This window comes from Phanerochaete carnosa, assembly GCF_000300595.1.
Source record: "Phanerochaete carnosa HHB-10118-sp unplaced genomic scaffold PHACAscaffold_10, whole genome shotgun sequence".
Taxonomy (NCBI): Eukaryota; Fungi; Basidiomycota; class Agaricomycetes; order Polyporales; family Phanerochaetaceae; genus Phanerochaete; species Phanerochaete carnosa.
The window spans coordinates 1,121,984-1,133,128 of NW_006767637.1; the positions used below are offsets into that span (position 1 = coordinate 1,121,984).

Consider the following 11,145-nt stretch of genomic DNA (forward strand, 5'->3'; position numbering starts at 1 on the left):
AGACTTTGACGGAGAAGTGAGGGCCGGTGTGTCATAGCTTATGACGTTGTCGGGCCGATGGGGATGGGATGTCCGTTGCCGATTGGACTCGGGAGCTGGTGTGTCGTAGCGCATGACGTTGTCGGGCCGACAGGAATGGGATGTCCGTTGCCGATTGGAGTGCAGCTGTTACCAAGGAAGCGTGATGCGGTGACGAGACGGCGGCGATACAGGCGCGTTTGATGCGCTGATGCATGCTCGTCGGTGATGCGCTCTCCAGTTGTTTGGCGTGCGGTTAGGACTTGTAAACTGGCGCCAATGCGCCGACGACGTTTTGGAGGGTCGTACAAATGTAGGATAAATCGTAGAAAATGGAAAAATAATAGGAGGCCGGGGCTATGCCCACGACACGTGTCTCGCCTTTTTGGAACAAAAACCAGAGCATCCTTTCTGTAAATTATGAGGTCTGTTTTTTAAGTTTTGCGCGAGATATGTTCTATTTCAAGGTATCTTCATGTTCCATTCTCATCTCAGACGCCTTTAAACTTCAAAACATCTTTGGCAGATCGACCGCCATTGTTTTGAAACTGTACTAGTGCTATACAGACTTGTGTAAGTGCCGAGGAATGTTCATTATGCCCATAGTAATTACATCCCACGCTCCCCCCAGAATGGGCATGCCATTGGCCATCTGTCTAATGCGACAACCTTGATTGCTACAGCCCAAAGCACATATAAAGTCCTATAACTTGTGTTCCCCAGCCCAACGTCGAAGACTTTCCTCGCATCGCTAGCCCTGACATCGATACTACATTGTTAGTAATTCTGCCGTGCCTGCACAGCTTGCTACAATGACATGACACTTCTTAGGTCTGTTGTTGTCTTGTAGGAACGCAATGTCCAAAGCTACTGCTGAGGGGAGTATTACCTGCAATCCTCCGAATCTGATACTCACATTTCGCATCAATGGGAAGGTCCGCATCTGCACCTGCCCGGTGACATTGCCATTCACCCCCGCATTCAAGGTCAGCAACGCGACATTGGATTGCACTAAATTGGAAGGCAGCCACATCTTTCAAGGTCTAGTTGGTGAAACTCTCACCATCACGTCCGATGATGGAAGTACTACCATTACCGGGCCTGTTGACCTGCACCGCCTGTCATCGATCCACCCGCCCAATTCACGGGACAAATTGTTTGGTCCCCCTATGACGCTACGGACGTGAGTCTTCAGATTCAGATTCAGTGATCCTGCAAGCTGATACTGTGCAGTAAGCCCTTGCAGAGAAGATTATACGTTGAGAGCGGCGCTCGGGACATAGGCAGTAGTGGGAACGGCGTAGGCTCGGCAACGTATTTCGCTCCCCTGAAGCTAGCTTGTGTTTCCACTGCTGAGAATTCGGACACATAAGTATGAATACAATGTCCGTTTCAATGTTGATATCATTTTGCCCAATTGTAAGTGAACTCCAAGAACAGTATGGCGTGGGCTGACGGTTCTGCTTTGCCATAGACAGTCACGCGGCAATGCAAGCAAAGTCAGTCTTCGATGCTGAAGAGCAAGGGAGAGGTGTACACAGTTTCAGCACTTGACCCGACGACAAAGGGTATTTGTTCATATCAACCAACGACAAATATTTGGCATGCTCACATTGCAAATCAGGTTGCAACTCGAAGCATGGAGCTTGAAATGAGAGCGCTAGACAGTTGACAATCTACCGAAAACATCTCTAAGGTTCAAGGGAAATACTAAGAGATATGACCTCGCAAGGCACTGGATGCATCCGTCTCCGTTCACCGAGCCGTCCGACACACTAGCATACGAGACTCAAGAAGTTCAGTGAGACTCAGTATTGTGACTAGAGACAATGTACTTGGACCATCCACTGAGGTTTAGTGCATTATTCGATGCGCAATGCGAAATAGTCGGTATCTCTTTCCTCAGTGGTTTCAAATGGCCTTGTCATTTTGACGTGCGATGAAGAGCTCGAGGCCAACGTGTACAGACCCTGTTCCCTGCCGTTGCTGGGGCATACAGTGGACCAGTTTGGACCACATATGGTATGTCTCCAAATTACTGCTCATACTTAGCATAGGTATTGAGTTCGGGGAAGCTCGAGATCAAACCTACCTAGGACCCTTTCAGGAAATTCCCACTTCTCCATTAACTTTGGTGCCTCTATCAATCAAAGATGCTGCTCGTTCCATTCGTCGGGGCATCCTGTCTATCATGGAACAGCGGCTCTCAGACATCATTTCATTCAGTCACAGTACTACATCTCGCAGGTTCCATTATGCGTAAAACCAGTAACCCAATAATATCATTAAATTTCATCTGAATCTGGTCATGCCTTGTCTTGTCCCCTCAGGGACTCGTGGCTCATGTTGTATAAGCTACTCAGTACATTCTCTACTGGCTAAGTCTTTCAGTAGTCTAGGCCACCGCGACACAACTCACACAAGCCCTTACCGACGTGCAGCTCAGAACCAATGAGCCCCTTCCGCGTGCTTCGTCTGCCAACACCTGCTCTAAGCAGACGGCTGGGGTCTGCTGTCCAGTCAGCTGCTATACTTACATAGCTTCGTGGCGAAGTACGTGCTATACCACCTACCAGATCACTACGGGTGATGGGAAGTGTACTCATCCACTCAGCCTGTTGTGACTCAAATTTAACGCGCAACGGCATCTTTACTACGGTGTGCATTGTATACCATTGTCTTGGCCTCTCAAGCTATTTCAAAAGATTGATATAAATCCTTACTGTTGTGCGAGGTGAACAATCTTGTGCAAGATGCTGAAAAGGTGCAAAACATACGTCACGAGCTCAATAGGATGCCTAACATACTATATGACGATAATCTCATGGTAGTTACTACATACACATACAAGAGTACCAGGAGATTTGAGCCGCTGACACTCTGCATCAGCTTCATGGTACCAGCGCCGCCGGGAGGGCACAGGACACTACCCTGCCTATGAGGATCACTGCACAGCATCAGCCGTGCGATAATACATCAACGGTAACCACCTACCTCAGCGTTCGTGCGCAGTGACCACTTGCCACTGCCCACAATAGTGATCGGAGGATCTATGCCAGCACCAGTAACCTTCCCAGTGATAACGGTGCTAATCCTGTCGCGGGTACAAGTAATGTTGACCTTTTCTCCAGTGGTTCCGTTGACTGTGACGTGGCTGGTCATGTCTGTCTCTTTGGTGTAAGTAAGCGTTGCGTTGACAACTTTGAAGGGGTCAATGGTGTTGTCTGTAGTAATGAAGATAGCATAGGGAGTCTCGTTGTCGGTAGTGAAATTGCCTGCCAACGAAGCGGCACCGGTGGTGTGGATCTCTCCGGAGGCAGGAGATGGCATGGTTATGGCGCTCCTGCGGGACAACAGTACACATGAGTGCCATGCCACCTTCAGGGTTATGCGAGCACAGGATAATTACTTACGATGTAACTTTGGTGCTGAGACTAGCAATGCGAAGTGGGTCTTCGATGCTGGCTTGTAGAGTGTGGAGTATAGGACCTTATATATGATATGAGCTTCAATGGTCATTGGTCATGAATATAACGTCAGACGGAGGGAGAGCAACACATGAGACAGCCATACTGGAGCAAGAGTTTTAGTTCAGCGGCCCAGACATGGGAACTTATTAAGTTACACCGGACTAGCCACCAGAAGCGCCCAAGAGCGGCTAATAAGGCTCCAACCGTTTAGTTTACATGTAAACTTTTTTGTAAACACACAGTAAACAGTTGTAAATGTTTATAAACAGTTTATAAACAGTAAACAAACAGTTATTACAGGGATCTAACCCACTCTAGTGGATTGCGCCAGATTAGCCTCTGAGAAACCTGTGTGAGCCTACTGCTCTACTTGAGCCTAAAAAGAGAGGTACAAGTGTCAGTGCTTGAGCAATGCAAGGCGCTTGCTTGATGCACGAGAGAAAAGCGAGGCTGCAGCTTCCTACTTATAATATTGATGTCCCAAATACTAGGCCCGACTCGGACGTGTATAGATAGTGCACCTACTCATGCGTACAGGGAAGGAGCAATGCGTGCATCACATCCCGAGCACAGACCGGCCATCAGGCAGCATCTGAACACTCCGTATCTTAAGCATCGTGCTATGGTCATCCCTATGGCCCGCTGGTGTCCCCTACGCATAGTACGCAGATTGCAGGCACATGAACAGTCTCGATCAGCCAGTGGAGGTTGCGGGAGGACAAACACTGGAAATCACAAGCTGCGGGAGCGGTATTGCCAGGCAGCACTGTACTGCGAGGGTAAGACCTATGAAGGTATCCGTGGGGCTTGTAAGAAGCTTGCAGTTCCACCTTTAGAAGGTTGGCATGTCCTATCATTGACCTCGTCGTTGAGAAGTGGGCCGATAACCTATGCGAGTGCTAGCCTGGCACTTTGGGGATGATATGACATACTCTCGTGCTAGGACTTCGAGAGCTGGCCTAGAGAAGACTGCCGCATGGGTGCGGACCTCTGATAGCCCTTTTTTAGAGTCAATCTGCCTTAGTATCGCATATGGTACTGTCATCGCTCAATGAGGTTGAACTAATATTAACATTGTTCCTTTTGAATGAAATATGGGCTCACGACATTTCCGCATACTGCACTCTCGCAGGCAGGCTGCCAGTGCCCACAGTAGACTATATGTAGAGGAGCAGTCAATAAATACACATTATATTATATTTATAATGCTCGCCTTCAGACTGTGCTCAAAACAAGTTAGGATCATGACTACCATTACTCCCAGTAAGTCTCAGGGCATAGGCGCTTGATACAGTGTGCCAGGCTTGGGGGTTCAAAGAGGCCGCCCAAGGACAATGCACAGGTGGTGCGATGCACTCTTCAGCCCAATAAAGGCCAAGTCTGTTAGCAAGACTATGAATGTACAACACTAAGACCTTTTACAAACAACAAGAGGAAACTGTATGTTTACTGTGTATAAACGTTTACACCAAGTTTACATGACTTCATTTACACACACGGAAACAGTAAACAGTAATAAACATTTATACACAGTAAACAAACAAAACAGTTGGAGCCTTAGCAGCTAAGACACGCTGAAGAATTTCCGAAAAGCCCAAAAAATGGCACAAGTGGGAATCAAACCTGCAGCCCGAAAGTAACTGCAGCGCACTATACCACTAAGGCATAAGACCTTGCAAATGTGAGGCTGGAATTGCCCTATAGTACCACTTTTCTACCTCAAAGTCTTAGCTGTAATATTGTAGCCAATTATCAGGTATTAAAGCATTGGAATGTAATTGTACAAATGTATATCCTGATGGTGTGGCTAAGACACTGACGTGGCTAAGACACCAGTGTGGCTAAGACATTGAGTAATCAAATATTTGCTATTGATTCTGCTTATTGTACAAATGTATATCCTGATGGCGTGGCTAAGACACTGACATGGCTAAGACACCAGTGTGGCTAAGACATTGAGTTATTAAATATTTGCTATTGATTCTGCTTATTGTACAAATGTATATCCTGATGGCGTGGCTAAGACACTAGTGTGGCTAAAACACCGGAGCAGATGAACTATACTCAAGTAGAATCAATAGCAAATATTTAATGTTCCAATGTCTTAGCCACATTGGTGTCTTAGCCACGCCATCAGGATATACATTTGTACAATTACATTCCAATGCTTTAATACCTGATAATTGGCTACAATATTACAGCTAAGACTTTGAGGTAGAAAAGTGGTATTATAGGGCAATTCCAGCCTCACATTTGCAAGGTCTTATGCCTTAGTGGTATAGCGTGCTGCAGTTACTTTCGGGCTGCGGGTTCGATTCCCACTTGTGCTATTTTTTGGGCTTTTCGGAAATTCTTCAGCGTGTCTTAGCCGCTCTTGGGCGCTTCTGGTGGCTAGTCCGGTGTAACTTAATAAGTTCCTGTGTCTGGGCCGCCGAACTGAATCAGCTCACTGGAGTTCTCACAAAGCATTCTTCGGCCTCTATTGTGCATGCATGGAAACTGCGGAAAACTGCAGGCACACATCGATCTGTCAAAGAAAAGCCTGAGAAAAAGAGTAGTGAGACACTGCACCGCACATTTCACGGGGCACATCATCTGGCCTTCCGTCAACGCTACGGATGTGAGCCTTCGTCTTCGGACTCGGTGATGCCGCCAGCTGATACTGCGCAGTAAGCTCTTACGGGCGTGATCATGCCTTGAGAGCGGCGCGGGAACATAGGTACTAGTAGTGAGGATGATGCACATTTGGCAATGTGATCCGACCCCTTGAAGCTAGTTTGTGGCAGTTCTGCCCAGAGTTCAGACATAACAACATCGCAGTGCACGTTCCACTATCGGTGTCATTTAGTCCGGCCGTGTGTGTGATTTTTTAAGGGCGAAATGACATGGGAGACGCGCGACCCCAGGTAGCAGCATGGCCCCTGCCTGTGGCCAATAGGAGTAGACGAATCCAAGTCCGAGTTGCCGCAAAGGAACGTAAGTCTCGCGGTCTTCGTAATATTCGAAGCTTGCAGAAGCTGAATGTCAAACCTTCTGCGCTTCTGCTTCTCGCTTTCGGCCGTGGCACTACAGCGCAGACGGCCTCAAAACAGTGACATGCTTCAGGTATGCCTGTCTGTCTTGTCACATCTATACATGCTATTTTATTGGTTTTATGGTGTGCTGGGTGCAAATGAACTCGGAACTCAGAGCGACAGTCAAGCCATGTCTCGAGGACAATTTAAGCCTCATAAAGACGTGGTTCTACATCAGCAACTCCTGCTCATACGTGTTCGTGATCAAGGCTCCTCCGAACACGTGAACCACGGCTCGTGCCAATGGTGGGCTTTACTGTACATGTCCCGCTAAGTCTCAGGATATGTAGAGCGTGGTCGTTGCTTTACCATATACCGGGCCGAGGATCGTAACAAACCTAACTAGGACCCTTTCAGGAAATTCTCACGCTCTAATTGACTCCGATAGCTAATCTGAAGATGATCTTGTGGTACAACATTCAGAGCATGCCGGAGCCGTTACCTTCTCACGCTCCCTACGCCCATTCTATCTCATACAAGGCATGCGTGCCAATGTCTTGAACGGGAAACATCTGCATTCACCACACGTTGCAGGTTTATTCTGCATCTTTGGCCGCATGCAATATTACTAGTAGTGGCATGGCATGGCATGCTGCGCGATCAACAGGACTCATTCGGCGGATCTTGGGATGCCAGGGATCCTAAGAAAGCGTCGACCAGTGGCCTGCAATGTGAATGGTGAGCGAAAATTCTTGAATGTACATTCTTTGGTATAATCGAGTCTGGCTTGCAGGATGTCTACTATGCTAGTCAATACATGTCCTCAGACCCTCCGACTGTTGCATACAGTACCCGAAATTCGTCTCACTGCAGGGCACCCGCACCCGCACCCCCTTCCCCACGATGTGTCGATGCCGATGCGCTGGTGTGCCGATGTGTTGAGTCGCACCAAGCTTCTCGACTCTCGCATCCTATTGCGGACGGAATCTCAGCCATGGCTCGGTGAACGGGAACGGACTCATCCAGTGCCCTCTTTCAGTTCTCCGCAGCAAGCGATTCTCATGACATGTCAAGTCTGGTCACGTCTCAGGTTCTTGACCCTGCGCTCAGGCTCGGGCCTCTGGTAGATTCCAGCCTTATCCGGCTCCTATAGTTCTACAGAAAGAAGCATGACTAGCACCCTTACCCTGACGGCCACAGAATTTGTTTGTCGTCCGAGTCTAGCATAGTCATTGGAGCTTGCTCCGAGCGCACTGGCTTTAACAAATCATATCTCTCATTTCCCTTGAACCTTAACTCTTGTCTCAGTAGATCGACGCCCGGTTTCTTATCCCAAGCTCCATCATAATGCATCTAGCCGCAACGCGATTCTCAACGCGGGCGTGTAAATATTTGTGGTCGTCTAACGCAAACAAATATCGCTCGCTGTCGGGTTCGGCGCGTATATAAAGCCGTGGTCATCGTTCTTTTTCCCCAGCATCGAAAGCGGACTTCGTCTGCATCACCATTGCCTCGATATCGAACTTACATCGTCAGTGGTCTCCAATATCCTTGCTCAGCTTTCTGCGGCATGAGACTAACACACTGTTGCCCTGTAGGATCGCTATGTCCAACGTTGAAGCCAAGGGAACAGTCGACACCCATAACACCGGCAACTCGTGGACAGCTATCTTCAATGTCGATGGTCACAAATATTCGTTCAGCGCCTCCATGAGTCCCAACGTTACGGCATTCGAGATCACCAAAGCGAAGGTGCACTACACTGTGCCAGAAGACTTGACGGGTAGTGGCGTAGACTACGCAGGCACAGTCGGCAAGGAGATCGATATCACATTGAACAGCAGCTCTAAAGTCACCATCACTGGGAACCTCGACGTGGGTTTCGAAGTGTATCCTGAGACGAATATTACTGGGACCGGCACCTGGTCCGCTACCACGTTCGTAAGTCTTCATCCGGCGGCTCTATATTACAGAAGCTGATGCGGCGTAGTGAAATTCGATAAGCAGAGCTGTGCCTTGGCTGCAGCACTGGGATCGCTGAGGAGTAAGCTACGTGGCTGGATGTCAACGACGTGATCAGATGTCCCGGAGCTATTGCACTTGTATCAACACACTGAAATGCAGCGTATCCGCGATTATTTCTTCCGTGGCTCTGAGCGACACTATGACTTCGTCATGTGGCGAAGAAACTGAGCGTAATATGCACGGACTGTCTTCCTCGTCGCGGCTGAGGTCTACACTGAAGCAGAATGGTGCAGGTTATAAGGCTACTGTGCGATGAACGGCCCATAAAGCAAACTCGATGCATTGACCTGGAGAACCCTGCGTGTGCGGTACTCACACCGAAGCCAATAGTGCGAGTGTAGTCCGATAGCGATGCATGCATAACTCGCCCAAGGCTCGCACATGCAGACCGTGGTGCGCTCATGACCTGTACGGAGGCCTCAAGAGGCTCTGCGGACATCTCAGCGGAGTGCTTATAAACCCGCGTAGCATTATAATACCACGTCGGACTCGAACACGAGCATACGGCCATGTTTTTCTCAAGATTTGTAGTCTGTTGCTCAATTGTGGGCCTCAGCCGCGACGAGGAAGAGGGTCTGCGCGAGTCAGGCCCAGTTTTTTCGTTCCAGAGCGGATGATGATATCTCTCGAGACTGCCAAAGACAGAGTCGCCGATGACATTACATTGCACAGCCATACTGCTAAGCTTCAGCGATGGGACATGAAATCATGCTGCCGACACCACGCCACGTCCATCGTCATCGCTGATGCAGCACCTGGTCCTCAGTGATGCCAGCGCAGCGGTCCGGGAATCGTTCTGCTAACGAAATCTCACTGCACAACATCAGCTTCCACAGACGTGATGTCACCTAACGAAGACTCACGATCGCCGGGCGAGCATTCCAAGTACCGCTACCAACAATATTCGTCTCAGGATACACTGCGGTACCCACTTCAAGGCTCCCAGTGATGGTGACACCGTTTTCTAATGTGACGTTGAGCTCCTTGCCGACTGTGCCGTAATAGTCCACACTGCTGCCCGTCAAGTCTTCTGTATCATTGTAATGCAATTTCGCATCGGAGATTGTGAATGCCGAAACGTTGGGATTCATGGTGGCGCTGAACAAGTACTCGACGTCGTCGACAGTAAAAGTGCCTTTCCATGAGTTGCCAGTCTCATGAGTGTCGACCGTTCCTGAAGCTTCCTGAGACTTAGACATGGCGGGTCTACAAGGTAACAGTGTGTTAGTCCCATGCCGAAGAAAGCTGCGCAGGGGAATTGAGAATCACTGACGACGTACGGTCGTTATTAAGGCTAGGACGATGAAAGCAAAGTCGATCTTTGATGCTGAGGAGCAAGGGGAGAGATGTACGCAGTTTCATATACACACTGGACCCGACGACAAAGGGTATTTGTTCGTGTCAAACGACAACAAATATTTGGCGAGCCCATATTGCGAATCGCGTTGCAACCCGATGCGTGTAGCTTGAAATGAGAGCGCTGGACGGTCGACAATCTACCGAAAACATCTCTAAGGTTCAAGGGAAATACTAAGAGATATGACCTCGCAAGGCACTGGATGCATACGTTCCCGTTCACCGAACCGTCCGACGCACTAGCATACGAGACTCAAGAAGCTTGGTGAGACTCAATAATGACTAGAGGCAATGTACTTGTACCGTCCACTGGGATTCAGTAGCATTATTTGATGCGCAATGCGAAGTACTAGTCGGTATTTCTTTCCTCGGCGGTTTCAAATGGCCTTGTCATTTTGACGTGCGATGAAGAGCTCGAGGCCAACGTGTACAGACCCTGTTCCCTGCCGTTGCTGGGGCATACGGCGGACCAGTTTGGACCACATATGGTATGTCTCCGAATTACTGCTCATACTTAGCGTAGGTATTGAGTTCGGGGAAGCTCGAGATCAAACCTACCTAGGACCCTTTCAGGAAATTCCCACTTCTCTATTAACTTCGGTAACTCTATCAATCAAAGATGTCGCTCCTTCCATTCGTCGGGGCATCCTATTCATCGAGACAGCGGTTCTCAGCCTGAGGTATCGTTACATTCCGATTCAGCTGCGGCACCGCATCTCGCCAATTCGCTTTCGCACAATCATTGTCGCACCCTCCTCTGAGAGAAGCGAAGGCTTACCGATTACCTGTGATGCCCAAAGCACGCACCAGCACGCATGACATCTGAGCGGTGTAGTTGAGGACTTGGGGTGACATCTTGCAGGTTCCATCCGGTAACCCGATAACATTCAACTTCATCCGAGTCCGGACATGCCTCGTCTCGTCCCCTCAGGGCCTCGTGAGTCATGCTCTATGAGCTACTTAGTGTAGTTTCTACTGGCTGAGTCTTACAGAAGTTCAGATCACCGCGATACGAGCCCTTACCAACGTGCAGCTCAGAACCAATGAGCCCCTCCTGCGCGCTTCGCCTGCCAACACCTGTTCCACGCAGACGGTCGGGGTCTGCTGTCTGGTTGGCCGCTATACTTACGTACTTTCGTGGCAAAGTAAGTGCCATACCGCCTACCAGATCACCACGGGCGCCGGGAAGTGTATTCACCCACTCAGCCTGTCGTGATTCAAAGTTAACGCGCAACGAATTATCGTAGTTTCCTTACGCTGAG

General features: G+C 49.0%; 3 protein-coding genes across 3 annotated transcripts; 1 reads left to right on the top strand and 2 right to left on the bottom strand.

Annotated features, from left to right (window-relative positions):
• Nucleotides 1-2,373: 2,373 nt before the first annotated feature.
• Nucleotides 2,374-3,348, bottom strand: PHACADRAFT_32175 (uncharacterized protein; the record flags this gene model as incomplete). The annotated part of the gene is made up of 7 exons (XM_007399927.1): nt 2,374-2,396; nt 2,438-2,671; nt 2,692-2,711; nt 2,742-2,774; nt 2,796-2,816; nt 2,867-2,949; nt 3,013-3,348. 7 exons carry the CDS (start codon nt 3,346-3,348, stop codon nt 2,374-2,376), a joined length of 750 nt encoding a protein of 249 aa, XP_007399989.1.
• Nucleotides 3,349-7,672: 4,324 nt separating this feature from the next.
• PHACADRAFT_213046 (uncharacterized protein) lies at nt 7,673-8,653 on the top strand. The gene is made up of 2 exons (XM_007400254.1): nt 7,673-8,439; nt 8,493-8,653. Exons 1-2 carry the CDS (start codon nt 8,108-8,110, stop codon nt 8,503-8,505), a joined length of 345 nt encoding a protein of 114 aa, XP_007400316.1. The 5' UTR covers nt 7,673-8,107; the 3' UTR covers nt 8,506-8,653.
• A 720-nt stretch (nt 8,654-9,373) lies between these two features.
• Nucleotides 9,374-9,739, bottom strand: PHACADRAFT_263163 (uncharacterized protein; the record flags this gene model as incomplete). The annotated part of the gene is made up of 1 exon (XM_007400255.1): nt 9,374-9,739. Exon 1 carries the CDS (start codon nt 9,724-9,726, stop codon nt 9,376-9,378), a length of 351 nt encoding a protein of 116 aa, XP_007400317.1. The 5' UTR covers nt 9,727-9,739.
• Nucleotides 9,740-11,145: the final 1,406 nt, after the last annotated feature.

Coding starts and splice junctions, on each gene's coding strand:
- PHACADRAFT_213046 (XM_007400254.1), top strand. CDS start 8,108: ATGTCCAACGTTGAAGCCAAGGGAACAGTCGACACCCATAACACCGGC.